The following is a 24,071-nucleotide window of genomic DNA, read 5'->3' on the forward strand; positions in this document are numbered from 1 at the left end:
TGAGCGCACAGAATTCCTTGATGTTGCGTAATTTTGTATTTTCCCGTATTAAAAATATTTTGCTGAAGTTCTGCAGTTCCACCTTTTGCCCACCAGAGCCTGCTGGGGCGCTAGAACAGCGATCATGAATGCAGCCGGCTGTTCTCACGCCACAGCAGCCTCTGGTGGGCAAAAGACAGAACTGCAACACTTCTTAGACAAAATGTTTTTTATGCGGGAAAATACAAATTCTATGCTGAGTGCTGCAAAATTCCCCCAGGGATAGAGTTCATCACAGCACCCGGCCTGCACAGCCAGGTTAGAACAGAGGAGGGCACACAGGGCTGCTTGGGCGTCACAGACTGGGGTTCAGAAAGACTAGTGGAGGGGGACAGACGAGCATGAGCTCAGGAGCTAGTGGGGTGACAGTGTTGAGCCTGGGGATGGGTTAGAGGGATTACAGAGACCCATGGAAATGGAGGGTTCAGGAACAGGGGCAGATGTGCCTGACCAAATGGGAGAGGCTTGAGTCAGTCAGGGTCTGCATGGGGGAGGCTTCCCAACTCCCAAACAACCTCCTCCCACCCACACCCAGTACCCTCCAGGTTCATGCCTAGGCTCCTTCCCTCCCCCTCATCTCCTCCATTACCCTGAACTCCCACAAGCCTTTGTGCTGCTTCTGACAGGTGCAGGAAATACAGTTCTGTATTGTAATTTAAATTATTACACAAAGTTCTGTATTAATATGCCTAGTAAGGAATCTATTTGTAAACAAAAATTACCAGATTTTTTTTTTGGTCTGTATTGTTACAGACATACTTGCTGACAAAGATTTTGAAATAAATTACCCAAATAATTGAAACTGGCATGATTATATTGTCTTGTTTTGACAAATAAAATATGCAGCATTTTCAAACGTGTGCAGAATTTTTAATTTTTTGGTGCAGAATTCCCCCATGAGTAAATGCACTTCCTTCTGAGGACATGCCCAAGTAAGACGTAATACCATTGACTTGGTGTGCAACAGAATATAGTAAAGAACATGGAATAGTTTTTAACAATATTATTAGGCTGCTTGTGAATGATTTTGTGATTTACGAATTGGCAAATTTTCTCTGAATGTCACTAAATTGGCAGTGAAAGTCACAAGATTTGTCACTGGTTACTTTGAAACTTATCTCCTCACTATGGAAACCAAAAAGTTGCTAAATCTAATGACAAAATTTCTAAGTTGGCAGTGCTGATTCCACAAGCTCCAGGCAGCTACTACCCCTGCTGCTCTGTCCTGCACCTCCTCTTATCTGGGCTGGCAGCTCCCAGATTGGTTGCTCCCTTCAAATCCTCCTGATTGGCTGGGACTCACACAGCCTCTCTGGGCCACTCAGAGGACTCACCTCTACTGCTCCCTACTGAGATTAACCCTTTCTACACCTGTATGGGGCAAGCACCACATCACAGGAAATAAACTGGAAGTTTTAGACTAAATTATAACTTAATTGGCATCACTGAGATTCATTATAGAGGGGTATAACTTGTTCAGGAAGGACAAGTAGAGAAAAAAGAAAGGTGGTGTTGCAGTGCACATCAAGAATAGATATGTGTGATATGAGGTCCTCCACAAAGAGATGAAAGACAAACTAATGGTAAGTCTCAGGGTGAAGAGAAAAGGGAAGGGAAACGGGGAACATCGTTTTAGGGGTCTACTACACACCATCAAATAAGTTGGAGGAGCTGGATGAGGCTTTTCTAAAAGAAATAATATCCAAAACACAAGACCTGACAGTAATTGGGGACTTTAACTATCCAGACATCTATTGGAAAAATAATATAGCAAAACACAAAATCTCCACTAAGTTCTTGGACAACTTCTTATTGCAGAAGGTGGCACAAGTAAACAGAGCAGCCAAATAGTCAGAACCAAGTTTAAAACCATTTTAAACTTGGTTCTGACTAACAAGGAAGAATTGGGTATGAATTTAAGGCAATGATAAAATGGTAGATTTCATGATTCTAAGGAAAGAAACGAGTGGAAGCAGCCAAATAAGGACAATGGACTTCAAAAAAGCAGACTTTAACAAATTCAGAAAACTGGTAGGTAAGGGTCCATGGGAAGAAACTCTAAAGGAAAAAGAGTTCAGGAGAGCTGGAATTTTCTGAAAGAGACAGCTTCTCAAAGAGCCAATATTAAAGGCACAACAGAAAACCATCCCAATCTGAAGGAAAGTTTGGAAGAATAGTGAGAGAAGAATATGGCTCCATCAGGAGTTCTTGAATGATCTGAAAATCAAAAAGGAATCCTACTAAATTTGGAAACATTAACAAATTGCTAAGGATGAGTACAAAAGAATAGACAAAATCCGAAAGACTAAAGCACAGAATGAGTTACACCTAGCACAGGATGTAAAAGGCAATAAGAAGAGATTCTATTAATACGTTAGCACGGGGGTCGGCAACTTTTCAGAAGTGCTGTGCCAAGTCTTCGTTTATTCACTCTAATTTAAGGTTTGGCGTGCCAGTAATACATTGCAATGTTTGTAGAAGGTCTCTTTCTATAAGTCTATAATATATAACTAAACTATTGTTGTATGTAAAGTAAATAATCAGCTCGTCTCTGTCCCCCGCATGCCTCCCACCGGCCACCATTAGTGACGCAGATGTGGGGAGTGAAAAGGGCAGGACCAGCCCCTTCCAGCCACTGAGACACTGCTCTGCAGCCCTGTGTGGCGGTTGCCTGAGAGACCCCGGCTGGGGAGGTGACTCCCACTGCCTGCCCGGGCTCAGGTACTGGGGTTCCTGGTAGCTGAGCCAGGCGGGGAGCGGAAGCCACCTCCTCCCCAGCCAGGCTCTCTCAGGCAGCTGCCGGGCAAGGCTGCAGAGCAGCAACCATTAGGGGCCGGTGTTAAAAGGGGCTCCCTCCTGCTCCCCCCTGGGCTCCTGGGGAGCAGGGAGAGCAGCAGAACGTGTTGGGAGGGCAGGTGCAGCAGAAAGACAGACTCCCCCCCCCTGCAGGTAACATGGGGTGGGGACAATGTGGTGGCCACAGGTCTGAGCGCTGGGGGACACACACGACCTGCTCTTTTGCTCGTGCTCCCCCACTACAGGGAAGGCACCAGTTGAATATGGGACACCCTGGGGGAGGGGCTGCAGCAGGGGTGGGAAGAGGTGGGGCAGGGGTGGGGCACTGGGGAAATGGAGTGGGGGTGGGGCCTAGGATGGAGTAGAGGGTTGAGCACCCCCCAGGAAACTGGTTAGTCTGGTATTTATGCCTCTAGGAGATCTGACTAATTTAAACCTTGGGAAATGCTAGGAACTTCAAAGGACTTTTTGAAAGAATTTGAACTTTTAAAATTAAGTGGGTTTCCCAGGATATCTCTTGAAAGAGGGGGTATGCTAATATAACTCTTCAGCCGTTTGAAGCTTTGCCTTTGGAAAGGGACCTATTGTCTGGCTGATTACCTATGAATAATCTCCTCAAAGAACTTAAACTGAATAAAGGACTCACCCACAGATTCTTAAGGGTTCTTGAGCTGAGCAAAGGGCATATGAACTTGAATCTCTGTGGGGTGTGAAAGACTGCTCACCTACCAGAATCTGTGTTGGATCTGGGGTGATCTCTGGTAAGCTTATTACCCTTCTGCATAGGTTCTTTTATAGTTTTTAAGATGTTTTCTCTGCATTGGTTTTACCTTAAGAATAAAATTGCTGCATGGTAACTAATATCTATGGTAATTACACTATTAACCATCTCAGAAGAGAATGCCAAGAAAGCCTGCTTAGGCAGCCTGTCTTTTGCTGGGGATATCACAGTGTAGTTAGGGAACTGTTCAGCCTGGAAGTCAGGCTGAAGAGATACATGGGTCTCTTCCCAAAAGAAGCAAAATCTGAGGAGCCTAGAACGGGTGCCCTTGCTGGACCACAGAGGGGGAAGACAGGTGCAGTTGCCCTGAGCTGTGACATGTAGGACAACAATTACTAGGCTTAATCTGCAGCAAAGGAAATTTGTCCACTGATCACAGGACCAGAAGTAATGGGCTTAAATTGCAGCAAGGGAGATTTACATTAGACCTTAGGAAAAACTTCCTAACTGTAAGGGTAGTTAAACACTGGAATAGGAACCAAGGGAGACTGTAGAATCCCTGCCATCAGAGGTTTTTAAGAACAACTTAGACAAACACCTGTCAGGGATAGTCTAGTTGACTTTGTCCTGCCACAGTACAGGAGGCAGAATTATATGACTTCTCAAGGTCCTTGCAGCCCTACCTTTCTATGATTCTACAATTCTGAGTGGTTGCTCCTCACATGAAATGCACAAGTTGGGAGTCTTCTTGAACCCTCCCCTACTCCTCTATGCACCTGAGGAAGGGACATCCAGCCTGGCCCATGAAGACCAGGCTACAACAACACATACACTATGTGGTTCATCCATGACTCTCAAGCAGCTAACACAGCTATGTGCAAATGCTTTGAGCTGCTGCCAGGCTTAAGAAGCAGTTTGCTAAATATTCCCACCAATCGTGCAGTCTGACCAATCAGGTGATTCTGCTGCAAGCTAACTGTGTGATTCAGCTGTGAGTCTGTTTTTCACTAGGGACATACGGAGTTAGCTGGTCCCAGGGTCAGCTGCAAATCCTAATTCCTGACAAGTTCTGTATAAATATTCATTACCTAATCTCTCTGGAGGGAGATATTATCCCCAGTTTAATAGCTGGAGGGACAGAGAAGATAAGTGGCTTGGCCCGAGGTCATGTGTAACCGATATGCCTACAAGGGAGATATCTCTTGAAGAGACCCATTGGTGGGAGGGAGGAGTGTTGTGGCTAGGTCATTGTTGCTAGGCAGATTTAGCACTACACATTCAGAAGCTTCTAGAATTGGGTGTGGTAATTTTGGGTATGCTGTAATAGGTTCCCTGTTGCTGTGACCAGACTCCAGAGGGCAAGCAGTCAAGGCAGCTGCTTTACAAAGAGCCATGTGACCTGTGTGTGTTGGAAGAAGCTGAGCCCAGGAGCAGAAAGCAGCCTATTGTCCCTAGGTCTGAAGCATTTTGCATTAGGTTTGTGATATTGTTACACTGCTACCAGGGAAGCATGGGCAATGCTAATTATAGCCAGAGGGAATTGGAAGGGGAAAATAATGTATTCTATTTTAATTGTATGCTTTGAATATTGTTTGATTTTAGTTAAACTGTCTTAGTTATTGTCTCAACTACTATGATTCACCAGTGTTTCTTTAAATGTGATAATGGGGAAAGAGTCATTTATATTTTGCTATTCTCTATTTTTTTTCTTGTAACAGTTTTTTTTAAAATCTGTATACTTAACTGAGTGGTTGATCAGTTAACTGACTGGTTAGCAGTGATTTCAGCAGAGGAAGAGTCTGCATGGATTCCAACTGAAGATTCCTACAAGCACGTGGAGGGAGGATGCTGTTTTAGACTCAGCAGACAGTTTAGATTTGGTAATCAAAGACTAACTGAGACTCAGGTGAACTCAGCCTAAGCGTTTGGGAAACCTGAGTTATTTCTTGCTGTATTCTGTGGGGACTGAACTGTTCAGATTTTAATTTTTCTTTATTTATGTTTATGTATAACTGAAGACAATGGCTGTGATTACAAAATAGCGATGTCCTGTTCTAAAAAATAGAGTATTTGTTTGTTTTGTTTTTCATAAGATTTTATTAAGTTATTTAATTAAATTCATTTCTTTAATTCCTTTTGGGACTTGAATGTGGGGAGATTGAGCCTGTGCAATCCTTGCTGAAAATCCTGAGAGACTGAACTCTGGGTCTTCAGCTACTTTTCTATGGGAGTTGGGGGGGTTTTAGGCACTAGAGAAGGGCAATGAAGTGAATTCTAGCCCACCCAAAGGGCTGTAGCGCTTGTAGTGTAGACACAACCTTAGGCAGGACTTCTGGTGCTGTTGTAGAACAAAATAATGAGTGGTGCTGTTGTAGAACAAAATAATGAGTGGTGCCTTTTTGCCATATAGTAGTGGATTTTGGGGTCTTACAGGTCAGGTTTTGGAGGAGGAGACATTAGTAATGCAAAGTCAAGGTATGGGGGAGGGATAGCTCAGTAGTTTGAGCATTGGCCTGCTAAACCCAGGGTTGTGAGTTCAGTCCTTGAGGGGACCTTTTAGAGATCTGGGGCAAAATCAGTACTTGGTCCTGCTAGTGAAGGCAGAGGACTGGACTCTGACCTTCAAGGTCCCTTCCAATTCCATGAGATAGGTATATCTCTATATCTATATGTTAGTAACATACTGCATAGGCAGAAACTTCAGCTAAGGCACTGCTGCCTGACAGTGTCACTATATCATACAGTGACTGGCCTCTTAAGAGAAGATGGGTGCCCAATCCATCTGTGATGAGCTTAACTTGCCTCCCAAGGAGGGAAGAAAATGATTTTAGTCATGTGACAGGAAAGTCATATGACTAACTACAGCCAAGTCTAGGGATATAGAGGAGTAGCCTGAGGAAGAGTAATCAGCTGCTGAAGGAAAGAAGTTAGCCAGTAACCCACTCCATGAAGGAATGATCTGTAACGCCTAAATGTAAGGAAGGAGTTACCAGCCAGGATTTCAAGTTACAGTCCCAGGTAGGAGGACTTTGAGACCCTAAGCCTGAGGGGGAAGCAGAAAGAAGTTTTTGTGGGAGCTGAATGATATTGAATAAATTAGTTCCCAGGGGAATATAGTTTTAAAGACTTTAGTTTTAACTGGATTATTCTGGGGAGCTTGGAGCAGTGTTTTCCCAAGGAATTGAAATTGGGGTGTGTTCAAATTTGCCAGGGGAGTCAAGGCTGATGAGAAGTGAGACCATGAGGGTGAAGGTGGACTGTATGGCACCATAGTAAAAACTGAAATGTTTCATGACCATTTTATTAGATTTAACTCATGTTTTAAAATCATCACACAAATTAAAATTGGCTACTCAAGTCTTCTGTGAAGCACAACATCTACATCCTCCTTGGTTTCGTGTTATAATTTTACATAACTCTGGTAATGAACTTCATGAATGCAGTGCGTTCATCTTTGGTGGCTTCTCATGTGTCCGGTACTTCCATTCCTTCAATTAATGTGCTCATTAGTTCATTCACGTGATCAGGCAGAAGGCGACTTCTTTCAGAACACAAAATTCTATTAGATGATAAAGAATGCTCAACTGTAGCTGCTGTGACTGGGAGTAGCAAGAGATGAATTCCTACTTCTTTCATCCCAGGAAACATAGCATAAAGATTGGGTTGTGTCACTAGTGGTGATGATTTAAAAAAAAAATTTGAAGTCAAATCTTCCTTCATTCATCATATGATATTCTACTCTGTGTTCAAATTCTCTATTCTGTCCTGAGCACGTGACAGCCCCATAGCTGGTAGTGCCTCACCCCACTCAACTGTTGGTGTTTTGTAGGACAAGGATCTGTGAAAGCTACCTAGAGATTGAGTAGAATCTAGAAGTCGCTGTTGTAGATTTTTAAGAATCAAGTCTGTTTACTTTTTCAGTTGAATTAACAAACACTTCTTGTCCTCTTCATTTAAGGATTCAATAAAAATGCCTTCATTAGTCACCTTCTGGACTGAAGTCTTTGTTTCTTCTAGTACTTTTTCAATGGATATCTCTCTGATTGATCCAAGTGTAGCTTCTATTGCTGAACAAAGATCTTCTACTATTGTAGCAGATGCCTGGATGACATTGTTTAATGAGCCAAGTGGTTTCAAGAGTAGACTTACAAAAGAGAGAATGGCATTAGTCTTCTCTGAATGTAGTAGAAAAAGTAATCCACCAGCCTCACTAAGATCCATCCCATCTTAGTAGATACTTTCCAAAACCAGTAATAATGGCTGGAGTAGTTTTAAGACAACAGCCAAGGATCGCTCATGAGAAAGCCAGAGGGTTTTCCCAGGTTGGACTAACTTGAACTTCAGGCCCAGTGTATCTTCTATATTTTTTCTAAGATATTCAGTCTTTTTGGACTCTTGCTGAAAAAAGAATATAATGAAGACATTAAATGTATATCTTTTTTTAGTGTCTTTTGAAGAGTCTGCAGCTCGTACAAGTGCTAGTTGGAGTAGATGGCCTCTGCTGTGTGTATAGGAGAGATTAGGGTTACACTTTTCTCTGAGCAAAGCTTGTACTCTACCATGTCTTCCAGAGAAGTTTGCAGCTCCATCAAATGCACAAGCAGCCATCTGTTTGGGGTCCAATTGACAAGGATTGAACTCTTCTAAGATGTGAATTGTCACAGATGCAGCCGATGTGTCTTCTATAACTTTAATATCTAGAAATGCATCTACTGGCCTACCACTGACATCAAGATAACGTACACAATGACATATACTTGATGCACATTTGCATTGGTATTCATGTATGCAACTTTTTTTTAATCTGGTGAGAAAGTTCTTCACTTTTTCAACTGTTGAGTCTTTCACTGATGCACCACATGCTTCTAGCCAGTCAGTTGAGGTTTTTCTTGCAGAAAGATAGTGAGCATTTGCTGGTCTTGTTCAGAACCAGTGTTCAACTTCAGGATGAACAAGTGACAGTGCACTTACCGCACACTACAAACTGGAAGCCAATGTTATCTCTTCTTAAATAGAAAGTCTGATGCCACAGCTATGTTTGTTCGCATGAACTGTGTTGTGTCTCCAGCATTCTTAACAGCCTAATTAACACTCACGGGTGTTGGCCTTGGTCAGTGGAGACTCAGAGTTCAGAGGTGCTTTCACATAAATTCACCTCCCAGGTTGGGGGCAAGAAGGCACCTTGCTCATTCCTCCAGCTGCTCACTGTTTGCTCTGGCCGTTGTTGGTGGTTGTTCTACCGTTCACTCCATCGCTCTGTTGCCAATGGCTCTGTGCCATCACCTTCTTCTGCCACTGTGACCTCTGAGAGTTGGTCTCTTGAGGTTCCTCTCAGTGATTTCAGCTGAGCTCTCGGTGGGGAAACCTCACTGCTAGTGCAGACTGGGTTGTGTCTTCCACAGAAACACTGTCCCACAACAAGTCTAAGCACTTAGACCTGATCATCAGTGATTTCAGCTGTGGTGGTCAATTAACAAAACAAAAGACTATCTATGGAGCCTAATCAGCTGTCTTTAAACAGTGGAGAGGGGCAGGTCAAATAGTACTTGTGACTCAGGCAGACCATCAGGCAAAACACCTGTTCCCACCCTCTCTCTTAATGCCCTCAATCAGCACAGGCCCTTTATTAATACAGTAAGAATAACAACATTTCATTACCTCCCCACCCCATTCAAGTGACTTGTAACCCGACCCCAGTCAAAATCTATCACTTGGGCAACACAGCTCTGTTTGCTGGATACCTAGGTAGATTAGGTGTGAATGTAAATACACTCTCATCCTGAAGCCTTTCCCCCCAGCTCATCACTAGCTGTCAGGGAGAGCTCATTTAGACTTTACTTACAAATCATAATTTGAAATAATTAGGTTGGCCAGCATCACTGAAATGAATGCACTGACATTGTCCTAAAAAACAGCTGTGTAAGGAAGTTAGTCTATGTTCATACTTTTCAAATCTATTATACTTTTTCAGATACACTTATTTTATCATACACTGTATATTTTTAAGTGTGTAGTAATGTTTCAATTTCAATTCAGATTTCCAAACAATCACTAAATTGGCAACATTGCATGTAACTAGTTCACAAAACTGGGGCATGGGAAGGGGTGTTGGGGAAATTCAGCAGGGAGGTGTGGGGAAATCCGTGGCTTGGAGGAAAACTGCAGGGGGTGCTGGTAGGTCTACTAGGGGTGCCCTGGGATGGCACCTGTCTTCAGTCACACTAGTGCCTGTTGATATAACAACAATAGGAAACAATATTGCTGATCTAATTGTAAAAAGTGTCCTCTATGCCTTGGGGAAATGATCAGAATAGCTATTCTATTCTGGTCAAGTGTCCACCTGGGGAGTTATGCTGTAATAGCTAGTGCACTCTAAATCTCTCCCTGCCTAGTTAATCCAGAATAATTTTCCTATGTAGACAAGTCCTTAGCCAGCTCTGGAGGGAGGCTGGGAGGGAAACCATACTGCACAACTGATAGTTTTGATTACTGAGTTTTGTTGTCAATACATAAGAAGATATTCATTCTTGATCTGTTAAAAACTGCAGTAGAAAGTAGCATAAATAAGCTGATAAAGGAGAAAATACATTCTTTGCAAATCAGAGTGACTCCAAGCTTGTCTTGAGGCTTGTAGAAAATAATGGATCAAGTGTCTACTATCTGCTTTGTGCCCTCTGTGAGTTGGACTGTCTGCACTATGATTAAAGCACAACTGGAAACTAAAGATAAGAATGGAAACCTTAGACAAAAGAATCAAGGTATTTGTGCATGCCCCATTCCTAGAACTGACAGACGTCTCTGCCAAGTGAGCTGAAGTGATTCTGCTTTCAGGAATTTTTTGTTGTTGTTGTTGTTGTTGTTGTTGTCGTTGCTAAAAGCAGAGAAAGAACGAAAGGAAATCTCAGAAACTACTGGGATGGATATAAACAGACCGTCTGCAGCATGTGAAAAGGGGCAATGAACATTTAACGCTAATTGTATATTTCTCAGTTGGCCTGAGAAATGAAAAGACAAGGTCTTTTAAAGAAGACACTTCAGTGGAGTAACACATCAGACAACTTAAGCCTTACTGCAAAGAGCTGAAGCAAAGATGATGGACCTTATCATTTACTTGAATTTTTCCACTGCCTATTGAGAAGCAAAAAATGTGTGAATTTGTGGTTATATCAGTCTTGGCCTGCAGAGTGCTAGCCTTCAGCTGACAGTAAAGTACAAGTCACCTGATCTAGCATACAGCTGTTTAAAATCCCATCATATGCAAACCTTAGCACGGGGAATACAAAACCAAACATTATCTGGTGACATGGAATAAGTCTCTATGAGATCCTTATCTCTTATACTTCTGTCTTTCTCTAAGGTAAATGACAGGGCAATGGCCCCTGTGTGTTTCCTACCTCACCAAAACCTAATCTGCTTCTGGCCTAATCTTAAGGCCCAGGATGCTGCAAGGTTCTTGGCACATCCGCCAGTAGCCTTGCCCTATTGGGCTGATGTCAGTGCACAGGCTTCTGTGAGGTCCCTGCCTCACCAGCACTGTCTTGCAGAGCTGATATGAGTTCACACAATTATGTGAGGTCACTTTCTTACCTGCCTCTACCCTGCTACAGGGCTCAGAGCAAGACCTAGGCATCTGGGAGATTCCTACTTGACCCATTTCTCCCTTTCTGTTGGTATGTACTTAGGTCATAGGACTTTTTAGGGCCTGGTTGTTGTGATGGGTAGCACCCCCCTGGGTGCCACCTGATGTACTGGGGAACCACTGGTCCCCCACCAGTCTGGGTTCCCTTACATTGCCCTGCTGAGCCAGGCCCTCAAGCCTCCCCTAGCACGCATGCAGGTAGGGCTACACCCAGCTGCAGAAAGACACAGACACAGAGATCAGCTCTGCATGGGAAGACTCAGCTTGAGAGCTGCCCAGCACTTAAGTGCACACGCCTTCTGGAGTGTAAACCCAAAATTGAATTACCTTGCGCTGCACAGAAAACTGTACAGCATAAGCTCATGAAATTCACTCCCTTCCTCAATGTGGAGGAAGATTAAAAAAAAAAAGCACAGCTTTTTGTCCCCAGTTATGAATTGCACAAATTGGTTTACAGAAAACCAATACCACGTTTATTAACTACAAAGGATAGGTTATAAGGGATAGCAAACAGATCAAAGTAGATTACTGAGCAAATACAGCAAACACGCATATAGCCATCGACATAGACAGGCCTGGAGCACCCATGGGGATAAATTAGCAGATGCTCTGCACCTACCGGCAGACAAGCTTTCCCCCACCCCTCTGCCCTGAGCGCACCGGGTCCCCACTCCTCCCCCTCTCTCCCAGTGCTTCTCACCCTCCTGCTGTCTAACAGCTGTTTGGCAGTGCTTAGGACTTTCTGGGAGGGGGAGAGAGAGGAGCAGGGATGTGGCACGCTCAGGGGAGGAGGCGGAGAAGGGGCAGGGTCTTGGGGGAAGGAGGTGAAATGGGGGCAGGATGGGGGTGGGGCTGGGGTAAGAAAAGGCAGGGTGGGGCATGGACTTTGGGAAAGGGGTGGAATGGGGCTGGGGTGAGGTGAGGGCAGTATAGGGGCAGGAAGAGGTGATGCAGGGATGGGGTGAGGGCAGTGCAGGGGCAGGAAGAGGTGGTGCAGGGGTGGGGCCAGGGGCAGGGAGAGTCGAGCTCCCACTGGGCAGAGGGGAAGTCAGCGCCTATGACTACGCTAACTAATCTTAATACACTAAAGAAACTGGCTACAAGTAGTAATTTCTCACCCTTAATGTTGTTTTAATCAGATTGCAGTTTCTTGCAGACAAACTGCTCTTGCTTGCAGCTTAGAACCACAGATATTCCTTTCACTGGTCAGACACTTCTAGTCTGGGTACAGTCCTTTCTTCCCTAGATCAGTTTTAGGTGTTTTTAGCAGTCATCTTGAGCAGGGATTCAGTGAAGAACTGACCCTGATTAACTTACTTCCCAGCCTTAAATAGGAAATACATATGACAGGAATCCTTTGTTTTCTAGTTTGACCCCCACCCCTTACTAGTGGAAGAATAATAGCAGTCCAAGATGTGATCATGTCCCCTAGTACTGGACTCCATGACCCTGCAGTATCAAAACAGCATCCCAGGAAGCTCCTCAGGAAGGTGGGAAATTAGCAACTTCCAAGTCCTATTGTTTTCCCTAATGACCCATTGACTAACCAACCAGACAGACTGCATTTTGTCTAGGAGTGTTCCCTAGGTGCAAACTCATTTGTAATTGTTACATAGTCAATATTCCTAACTTCAGATACAGAAATGATACATGCATAGAAATAGGATAATCATAGTCAGTAAATCGTAACTTTTCCAGTGATACCTCACATGGCTCATCTTGCATCAAATACAACTCAATTTTGCCATATTCATATCACTACAATATCTCTATGAAGAATATGAGGTGTAGTGTCACAGGGCTTGAGCAAGATCCAAGCATTGGTGAGGTCCCTGCTTGACCCACCTCTCCCTTTCTGTTGGTATGTTCTTAGGCCATAGGCCTTTTTAGAACCCAGTTGTGTTAACTGGAGAGAAATTATAGATCCAAGAAATCAAAGGTGTTTAGGAAATCTGTTACAATGTTAAAATATTAAACATGGTTTGGGAATTGTAAGCACAGAGATTACTTTTGTATCGTCACCATGGCTACAGGCTGCAAAGTTCCTGCATATGTTTGAAAGTTACTGCCCAAAATAAAGCATAGAGCATGCAAGATTGACGAGTGAATATCATTCATTTGGAATGAACTTATTTGTGGTTCACTAATGACCTTCATAGAATCCCTTGCTTTATCAAACAGTCCTTCTTTGTAAGAATGGAATGTCAAATTCTGCTGCTGGATCTTAACTCAGGATTAGTTATTCCTGCTCTTTTAACAAACAAACTGACACAAGAGGGAAGACGACGACAAGACAGGAAAAAGTGGGGAAAATATGGCTTTCTGTCACTGACATGTATTGAAATTGATCAAGAAAAGTCAGTCACAGGTGCATCTCTGAGCCCTGGTGTGGTCCTTGGCATCAGACATCATCTCTTTGATCTAGGTCTGAACTGCTCCTCCTTTTGACCCAAGTTCTCTCTCACTCTAGGGAGGGCTGCATCCTGTAATGTTGGAGCCATAAAGTGCAATCAATCTCAGAGTTGTTTTGATAGAAACAAATACAGTAGAACCTCAGAGTTATGAACTGACCAGTCAATCACACCTCTTTTGGAACCAGAAGTACACAATCAGGCAGCAGCAGAGACACATACAAAAAGACAAATACAGTGCAGTATTATGTTAAATGTAAACTGAAAAAAATAAAGGGAAAGCAGCATTTTTTGCGCATAGTAAAGTTTCAAAGCTGTATTAAGTCAATGCTGTAAACTTTTGAAAGAACTATCATGTTTTGTTCAGTTACAAACATTTCAGAGTTATGAGCAACCTCCATATTCAAAGTGTTCGTAATTATGAGGTTCTATTGTAGGAAGGAAAGAAACACACAGAGGAAGGCGAGGGCATTAGGAATCTTAAATCATACATCTTGGGCAGTCTGGGATCATACCCGGTCGGCTCATGGTGGTCTAATGTCTTGTTCTTAGCAGCTATATTGAGGCTGGGATGTGTTTGAGTATCTCCCTTCAACCTTTCTGGAGGGAACATCAGGAGTGTCTCCTTGTCCCCCAAAAACTTCCTTTTAACTGGTAGCAAAAGATACGATGGACTGTAGAACCCATATCTTCATTATTTTTTCCACCAGTTAAATGTACTTTCTGGGACTCTTAATTTTGGATATCTCTAGCTCTTGCTTGCTTGCTATTTCTGACCTCAGAACAGCCCTTGAGTTATTTCATTAGTTCATTTTGCTTGTCTAAAACCAGTCTGTCTCTCCCTTCTGTGCTGCTCCTAACAAAACATATTTTAATGGATAACCATGATACTGGGTACATTCCTTCCACACTGGGGAGAGGGGGCTCCAAAGGACAGGAAAGGGAAGCAACATCCTGACGTCAGTGGGGACTAAGCTCAAGCTGGAGGCTGCATGGAAGGAAGAGGAGGAGAAGGCTGGAGAAGCAACCTGGGAGTTGGCTGTGGAGAAAATGCAGGCAGGTTGGGAGCTGGAATGGAAAGGCTGAGAGCTAGTGAAGGACGAGCCTATTGCTGGCAGGGGAGCCAGCTGTCGCTGTGACATGCTGATACCTGGATGTGACTTGCAAACAGGGGGGACCATGTGGAGAGACCTGAATGAGACCACTAATGATGGACAAAAGAAATGAACTCTGGTTATGAGATCTGCAGGATCCTGTGGGATTGCCTCTGGAAGAGAAGAGCCCTGGAAGGAGTATCCCTGGCACTAGACCTGAGGAGCTCTGCCTTCATACCTCTGTACGGGACTGCCCTTTCTCCTTGGGGCTGGGTTAGGAAGTGTCACATTAAACATATGGTTGTAACTATTAAAGTAATTGGATGAGGGTAACCAGAAGTGTGGAAACTGATGGTGATTTAGGGATTTCCCTCACAAGTATACGAAGACAGTTCTGGTAGCCAAGGCGGAAGAGACCCTATATTGGTCCAACGGCTTGAAAAGCAGTTCAGCGGCATATTGTTTAAGGTGAAAGGCATGACGGGGCACTACATAAAGTCATGACTATACAATGCAGCTAAAGAAGCCTCCAGGTGCAACAGCCTTTGTGCCACTGGGCCAACCTTAAGAAGCTGAGAGAATGGGAATGTTCCTGTGCAACGACTCTCCCATTTTAATCACTCACGCCCGCCTCATTCCCACCCATCTCTTTTCAAAAGTCCTGTGGCAATGGGGGAGCGGCAAAGCGACAGCTGAAGAGGATTACTAGCAGTCATAGCCATAAGTCTGCATGCATGCAGGCAGCCTGGAACATTGATTGCCAATCCCTGACCCAAAGGCAGCAGGGAAGCTTGGCAACACCCCAGGTGACAGAGCAGCCCTTTTTAGGATTGCACTACTCTCCCTTTGTAAGGGAATAGGCTGCAAGAGAAAAGCATTATACCACTGCTATAGCTACCAAGACACTCACCAATGACTTTGTCTGCTCGATCTGCTCACGAGCATGCATGTCACGCTTGGACTTCAGAGTCACTCCAGAATCCACAAAAAGCGAGAGCATGAAAACATCATCAAACCGATGGATTACACAACCATGAATTGGATGAAATCCTAGCCCCAGTGAAGTCAGTGGCAAAACTCCCACTGACATGAGCAGGCAAGATTTTACCCGTTGTGCCTAGGGTATTTGCATCTTCTACATTCTGGCCGAGCTAGTAAAGCAAGTGTGTATTGTTCCAAATGTGTGCAATATAGCTCTTCCATCAGGCACCATGTACCACAAGTGGCAAGCATTACAGCCACACCCTGAAGTAGGGGGATTAGGTACGCTATTCTGTCATCTTTAAGTAATTTCATATTGCAAGCCTCAAAGAATCATTAGGCCAGAATTATTACAACAATCCTGTCTCCCTCACAGGTACCCTGCTGGGCTTGTACCTAGCATCTTTGATCCCATCTGAGATGTCAATACATACTTTGGGCTTGTAGCTCCTCCAGCCACTTGTACTGCCTTGGCTACACATGTATTTTTAGCATGCTGAATCAGAGCTAGTGCAGCTCTGTCTGTCAGTTGGAAATTACACCTCCAGCTCCAGTGTAGATATAGCCTTGCACTAAAAGAAGGAATCCTGCAGCATTTAAAATTTTCTGAAATAACAATATTTGTGTACCTCTTGTTGTGACACTTCCTGAGGGTACCCAGGGCGGAGAAGCACCTCACTACCATCAGTCCTTAGCATGAGGAAGAGTTGGCTTTGCCTGCCAGAGGTCAGCTCCCTGACTACATCAGCTACAGGCAACACAAGCACTCCCCTCTCAGCATACTCAGACTCCGCTGTCCCTCTGCAGGTAAGCAATAGGCACACGCCAGTCTCCAAATACTCCAAACAGCCCTGTGGAGTGTCCAGTTCCTGTTCTACTGGACATTCACAGAACTGACAAATCTGTTATTCCCAAAGGAGCAGTATGCCACAGCTTACCAATTATACCTCAGATCACCACTCTGTTTAACACGGAGCAATTAGATACGTTTATAGTGATATCAAGTAAAAGTTTATTTAACAAAATATAGAGATTTGAGTGACAGTAAGTAGAAGTATTGGAAAGAGGGTTATGTGTAAAATAGATCATAACACACATTCTAGAACCTGGATTTATTTAATTAGATACTTTTTTGTCTTATGAAGCAATGCTCAGCTGAATACCTTCTAGCATCTTATAGCCAGACTTGGCTGTCATCCTCCTTTCATGAGACACACATTGTCAGCTTGCCTCCTAACTGAAAGATGCAGAGTGTCACTTGGTATCCAAATATCAGGACAGTCCTCTGTTCTTTTTCATAAGTAGGACACCCACTGTTGATTGTGGGTTTTGTTTGTTTGTTTGTTTTTTCCTGTAGCCTTCCTCTCAGTTGATTTTTGCAGTTTGTCAGTCAGCAGCTGGCTCTGTATGCAAATATGTCTCACAATGCAAGGCTACAACACACAATGACCAAATAGGGGGATAAGTGTCTGCTACGTCCTGCTTGAAAGAAACCTGTTTAAGATAAGTTACCTCTTGGTTATCTGCCTTAATGCCAAGGTTTTGAGAACATAATTTTCTGTAAAAACAACATGGAGTCCGGTGGCACCTTTAAAGACTAACAAACAGATTTATTTGGGCATAAACTTTTGTGGGTAAAAAACCTCATTTCTTCATGTAACTACATACCACCACCACCACCACCCCCGGGCGCCTCTAGGAGGCAATACTTCCCCTCTCGCAAGCACAGAGTCTGAGTGTAGCAAAATCCTTTTAATAAAGGAGGGAAACATTGTGGCATCATATTGGGGAAACACCACAAACAGGATTCATAACACAAACCATGAGCAAAAGACCCATCAAGTAAGTTTTGGCAGTGTCCTTTTCCCCTTAAGGTCTTAAGTTCAATCACCTCAAAGTCCAACAACCCAAAAGTCTCTGTCCCCAGTCAGTGCCACCCCAGAGTTCAAAAATTTATCTGCAGCGTTTTAACCCCCCCCCCCCTCAGCCTGGGTAGAAATGGGGGGAGCACACAGGGTGTTAATGGGCACCTTACATGGTCCGAGGCCGACTGCCCTGCCTCTCCGTGGAGTTCTGCTGATGCCTTCACCACAAACAGCTGTGCTCCACCAGCCAACCTGTGAGTCTCTCCAGCGGTCCTTGCAAACCGCTCCGCTTGCTTGCTTGCTCTCTGTTCCATGGGCCAGTCCAACCATCCTGCAAACTACTCAGCTCTGTAGGCTGCTCCAACCATCCTACAAACTGCTCTTCTCTGCCAGCTGCTTAGCAATATATTTTCAGGCTCCCCCACTAGTTAACACAGCATTCAACTTACTAAGTTTAATTCTTTTAGTGATTTCAACTTGTAGTAGGGGAGCCCCAGTGCTGCTGCACTATTAGCCCAATACAAATTCAGCTCAGCAGCTTCTAGCTAGATTTCTAATAAATCAAAATTTGTTCTGCTATTCAACAGTGAAGAAAAGAGAGAATACAATTGGTAGTCCAGGTCTTCAAAAGGGACCAATATATATACTAGTCACTAACCTCTCTCAATTCACTGGGTTTTGGAACCCATGTCCCTTGTCTAGTGAGTGCTACTTAGTTGATGGTGAGACCCTCTGTCATAAAACCAGTTCACAGTCCCTCATTCACATAATCAGGGTAACAACACTTTATTCCTCCTGCCCCAATAACAGAGAAATTGGGGATCCCACAGCTGTCAAAGTGACCATTTTAGGCTCCATGGGCTATGCTAGGCAGGGTGGGTGTGCCTATGCAAACAAGATCAGCCCCTGAAATTCTTTTCCACACTCGCCATAATTCACCACCAGATGTCAGAGTAGAGCTCATCCTGACTCTGCTTACATTCAGATGCATGGAGTGAAAGTTACAGATGCAGGCATTATATAATGACACATGAAGAGAAGGGAGTTACCTTACAGGTGGAGAACCAGTGTTGACAGGGCCAATTTGATCAGGGTGGATGTAGTCAAGTCCCAATAATAGATGAAGAGGTTACATTCACCCTGATCGAATTGGCCTTGTCAACACTGGTTCTCCATTTGTGAGGTAACTCTCTTCTCTTCATGTGTCATTATATACAGGTGCCTGCATCTGTAACTTTCACTCCATGCATCTGAAGAAGTGGGTTTTTACCCATGAAAGCTTATGCCCAAATAAATCTGTTAGTCTTTAAGGTGCCACAGGACTCCTTGTTGTTTTTGTAGATACAGACTAACATGGCTACCCCCCTGAAGAGCCATAACTCCTTAAATATTTTCCATACCTACATTTAGGCTATGTCTATTATGTCATTTAGGCTTAAGCCACTACAGTGGGGTGGGGAACCTTTTTTGTGTTGGGGCCACTGACCCATGAAAAAAAAACCAATGGTGGGCCATACACGTTCAACTCACCTGCTCAGAAGGGTGCAAGACTCAGGGCTACCCCCCACGATGGGGCAAGCTGGCGCTTGTGGCTCCAGCCCCATAGGTGGGAAGCCCTGAGCTTCTGCAGCCCCCCAGGCAGGTGAGTTGAATGTGTGTGGCCCATGGGCAAGGTGAAAATGACCCAGGAGCCTGATCCAACCCACGGGCCATAGGTTTCCCATCCCACACTATAGTGTAGACACTCGCTACAGCAATAGGAAGGGTTCTCCCATCATTGTAGTTAATCCACCCCCCTGACAGGCAGTAGGTAGATCAGTGGAAGAATTCTTCAGTCCACTTAGCACTGCTTACACCAGGGGTTAGGTTGGCTTAACTGTATCACTCAGCTGGAACAACCTAACATTTAGTATAGACCCAGCCTCAGAAATGATTATGATGATCAGTGGGCTACTGGCTCTTGATAGAGATCTCACCTGACACCCTTTGGTGAACTATTATACATATATCTGATGCAGGTGATTCCTCTAAAACTCTGTGAATCCCCTGTGCCCTCTGCCATTTGGCATCAATAAGTTCCTGGGCCACGCTCATTTAGGTTCTTTTGTCATATGCCTCTCACATTTGGGCCTTGGCAAATTGAGAGTTATGGATATTGTGGGGGTGTCTGTGAGATTGATTGGTGCCTCTGTGGGCTCCAAGTGACAGGGGCATTGATATCTCTGTGTGTTTCAGTGTCCTTGGGGGTGTCAGTGTCCCTGGGGGCATCAACGTCTGCAGGGGGCTTGAAGTCCCTGAAGGCATGCATTAGGGGTGTTGGTTTTGCAGTGACAGTGTCTGTGAGGATGTCAGGAGTCTCAATATGTATGGGTGTGTCAGTGTCTAAAGGTGTCACTGTGGACATGTTAGTGTCGGTAGGGGGCTAGGGTTGCTAACAGTCCATATTATAAAGGGCATTCTTTACATAAATAAAAAAATTGCCTGTCCTGTACTAAATCCGTGTAGGATTTTTTTATCCTATATTTCAACCAGGGATGAGGGTGCTGCTGCTCGAGCGATCTGGAACATCTCTCTAGCATCTGAAATCCAAAAGGGAGCAGAGTTCTGGCACTTTGACAACTTGACCTGGCACATGGGGTCACAATGCTGCTCAAATATGGCCCTGCTGCCCTGCTGAAAGTTGCCCCACCCACTGTGGACGATGAGGGGGGTGTTAGTGACTGAGAGATGAAGGGGGTGTGAGTGAGCAGGGGATGTCAGTGACTGAGGAGTGTGTGGCAGGGTGGCCAGGGAGTGTCAGGAGGGGGTGTCGGTGACTGAGAGGTGAACGGGGTGTGAATGACCGGGGCTGTCGTTGACGTGAGGCTTGAAATCTGAAATAGTGCCCCTGCTAGTTGCAGTGATGCCTCCTCCAGCTGCTGCCTTCCTCCAGGGCACACCCCTTCTAACAGCCTCAACCCCTGGTGGCCCACAGCGCTGCAGCAGATAGAGACCAGCAACTGCAACCTCTGACTCTGATCCCAGCACCTGCATAGCACCTGAACAGTTGTCGCAGCGGCTGCCTGGCCCAGAGCCTGAGGCCCTGGTTTCCCTGCAGCACTCAAAGCCGGACAGAGAAGACCCCTAGGAAGGACAGGGGAGGAAAAAGGACTTTCCCTCAGAACCTTAATACAAGACTAGGAACATGTGATATTTGTGCCATATTTTTGAAATACAATAATGGCAACCCTTGTGGGAGCATCAGGGTGTCAGTGTTGGTATGGTGCCTTGCATTTTGTGGTGCTGGGGCTGAGTGTGTTGATGGGAATATTAGTGACTATGTGATGTTGTTGGGGGCGATTGCTGACTGGGGGATGCTAGTTATTGAGGGGTGTCCTGGGGTGTCAGTGACTGGGTAGATATCAGTGACGGGGGGTGTCAGAGGTATCAGTGACCATGGGTGTCACACATCCCTGTCACTGACGATGACCTAGAGGTCAGTGACTGGGAGCCTTGGGGGATATTGATGAACGGAGGGTGTTAGTGACTGAGAGGTGTGGGGAGGGTCAGTGATCAGGGTATTGGTGACTGAGGGGTGTGGAATGGGTGACAAGGGGGCTGACAGTGACCAAGCAGTGTCAGTGACTGAGGGGTGTGGGGGATGTCACGACTGGAGCACGTCAGTGACTGAGAGGTGTGGAGGGTGTCAGTGACCGAGAGAGACTGTGGGTGTCAAGGGGTGTCAGTGACTAAGAGCTATTGGTGACTGTTGGGTGATGGTGACTGAGGAGGGGTGTGTGTGTGTGTCAGTGACTGAAAGGTGTGGGTGACCAGTGGGGGTCTCAGTGTTGGTCACTGAGGAACCTGGAGGGGTCGGGGTGGTTGACTAGGAGGTGTTGGTGACTGAGAGGTGTTGGGGGGGGACGTTGGTGACCATGGACTATCGGTGACTGAGGAGTGTGTGGCAGGGTGGCCAGGGAGTGTCAGGAGGGGGGTGTCGGTGACTGACGAGTGTGTGGCAGAGTAGCCAGGGAGTGTCAGGAGGGGGGTGTTAGTGACTGAGAGATGAAGGGGGTGTGAGTGAGCAGGGGGTGTTGGTGACCGAGAGGTGAAGGGGATGTGAGTGACCAGGGGGTGTCAGTGACCAGGGGATGTCAGTGACTGAGGAGTGTGTGGCAGCGTGGCCAGGGAGTGTCAGGATGGGCGTGTCAATGACTGAGGCGTGTGTGGCAGGGTGGCCAGAGAGTGTCAGGAGGGGGTGTGAGTGAGCAGGGGATGTCAGTGACTGAGGAGTGTGTGGCAGGGTGGCCAGGGAGTATCAGGAGGGGGGTGTCGGTGACAGAGGGAGTGTGTGGCAGGGTGGCCAGAGAGTGTCAGGAGGGGGGTGTCGGTAACTGAGAGATGAAGGGGGTGTGAGTGAGCAGGGGGTGTCGGTGACTGAGGAGTGTGTGGCAGGGTGGCCAGGGAGTGTCAGGAGGGGGGTGTCGGTGACTGAGGAGTGTGTGGCAGGGTGGCCAGGGAGTGTCAGGAGGGGGTGTCGGTGACTGAGGAGTGTGTGGCAGGGTGGCCAGTTAGTGTCAGGAGGGGGGTGTCGGTGACAGAGAGGTGAAGGGGGTGTCAGTGACCATGGGGTGTCAGTGACCAGGGGATGTCAGTGACTGAGGAGTGTGTGGCAGGGTGCCCAGGGAGTGTCAGGAGGGGGTGTGAGTGAGCAGGGGATGTCAGTGACTGAGGAGTGTGTGGCAGGGTGCCCAGGGAGTGTCAGGAGGGGGGTGTCGGTGACAGAGAGGTGAAGGGGGTGTCAGTGACCAGGGGGTGTCAGTGACCAGGGGATGTCGGTGACTGAGGAGTGTGTGGCAGGGTGGCCAGGGAGTGTCAGGAGGGGGGTGTCGGTGACTGAGAGGTGAAGGGGGTGTGAGTGACCAGGAGCTGTCAGTGACTGAGGAGTGTGTGGCAGGGTGGCCAGGGAGTGTAAGGAGGGGGGTGTTAGTGACTGAGAGATGAAGGGGGTGTGAGTGAGCAGGGGGTGTTGGTGACCGAGAGGTGAAGGGGGTGTCAGTGACCAGGAGCTGTCAGTGACTGAGGAGTGTGTGGCAGGGTGGCCAGGGAGTGTCAGGAGGGGGTGTCGGTGACAGAGAGGTGAAGGGGGTGTGAGTGACCAGGGGGTGTCAGTGACCAGGAGCTGTCAGTGACTGAGGAGTGTGTGGCAGGGTGGCCAGGGAGTGTCAGGAGGGGGGTGTTAGTGACTGAGAGATGAAGGGGGTGTCAGTGACCAGGAGCTGTCAATGACTGAGGAGTGTGTGGCAGGGTGGCCAGGGAGTGTCAGGAGGGGGGTGTCGGTGACAGAGAGGTGAAGGGGGTGTCAGTGACCATGGGGTGTCAGTGACCAGGGGGTGTCAATGACTGAGGAGTGTGTGGCAGGGTGGCCAGGGAGTGTCAGGAGGGGGGTGTCGGTGACAGAGAGGTGAAGGGGGTGTCAGTGACCATGGGGTGTCAGTGACCAGGGGGTGTCAATGACTGAGGAGTGTGTGGCAGGGTGGCCAGGGAGTGTCAGGAGGGGGTGTCGGTGACTGAGAGGTGAAGGGGGTGTCAGTGACCAGGGGGTGTCAGTGACTGAGGAGTGTGTGGCAGGGTGGCCAGGGAGTGTCAGGAGGGGGTGTCGGTGACTGAGAGGTGAACGGGGTGTGAATGACCGGGGCTGTCGTTGACGTGAGGCTTGTCGGTGACGTGGAGGTGTCGATCGCTGCGACAAGGAACGAGGCGGAGCCGAGCACAGCGCGCCATGACGCCCCTCAGTTCCGAACGGTGCCGCACTGGCCGCCTCGCCCCTCCCCCGGGCGGAGACAGACGGAGGTCGCGACAATAGGCTGGGCCCGCCTGTCGGCCCTGGTGAGCGCGAGCGAGTGCGCCTGCGCGGGGGGTACTCGGGCTGGAGCCGGCGGCTGCGGTGATGAGCCGGAGCGGGGCTGCCGTGGCCGGAGGCGTTGCCAGGCGTGGTCGGTCCGCCAGCCCTCCTGATGGGTTCTGCACCCCCGAGAAGCGGGTCTGCGCCTGGTGGGCCATGGGCCCGGAAGGGCCCCACCCGCGGCACTGGGGCATCGAGCAGGTCTGCGACTTCCTCTGCCGCAATGGCTTTAGCGAGCCCGGCCTGCTGCGCTGCTTCCGAGGTACTGCCCGGGGCGGCGGGACCCGTCGGGGGGGCCCTCTGCGAGCTCTGCCGGCCCAGGCTCGGCTGGTGTTGCGGGCGGAGGCGGGCAGTGGGCGCGGGGAGCCGCCCGCCCAGCTGGGCAGAGTGAGGCGCTGGGCGGAGCTCGCCGTGGGGTGGTGTCTCCGCCTGAGCCCTTAGATTAGAAACCAGACGGGCTGGCCGCGCTCCGTTCCCCCCCGGCAACGTTTGGCTCGGCGCTCGGCTGCAAGCCTGTGTCCGGCCGTGTCTGACTTGTTACCTCTTACTGTGCTGGAGCCAGAGGGAAACCCCCCCCGAGAAAACAACGCATACAAGATCTTAGCAAGCGCCAGGCTTGCTTTGCATATTGCTATTATATA

At 47.0% G+C, this 24,071-nt stretch overlaps 1 protein-coding gene across 3 annotated transcripts in view; it reads left to right on the forward strand.

Moving 5' to 3' along the window:
- The first annotated feature begins 23,280 nt into the window (after positions 1–23,280).
- SAMHD1 (SAM and HD domain containing deoxynucleoside triphosphate triphosphohydrolase 1) overlaps positions 23,281–24,071 on the forward strand; it is an 89,652-nt gene continuing 88,861 nt past the window's right edge. Inside the window, exon 1 of one of the 3 annotated variants that reach the window (XM_050918613.1) lies at positions 23,281–23,414. Coding sequence is in view for 1 of the 3 variants with exons in the window: in XM_050918611.1 (XP_050774568.1) it covers positions 23,476–23,692 (217 nt within the window). In the remaining 2 variants the exon portion in view is untranslated. The other 2 variants (XM_050918611.1, XM_050918612.1) reach the window with 2 other exon arrangements.

Source organism: Gopherus flavomarginatus, chromosome 11 (genome assembly GCF_025201925.1).
Source record: "Gopherus flavomarginatus isolate rGopFla2 chromosome 11, rGopFla2.mat.asm, whole genome shotgun sequence".
Classification (NCBI taxonomy): Eukaryota; Metazoa; Chordata; order Testudines; family Testudinidae; genus Gopherus; species Gopherus flavomarginatus.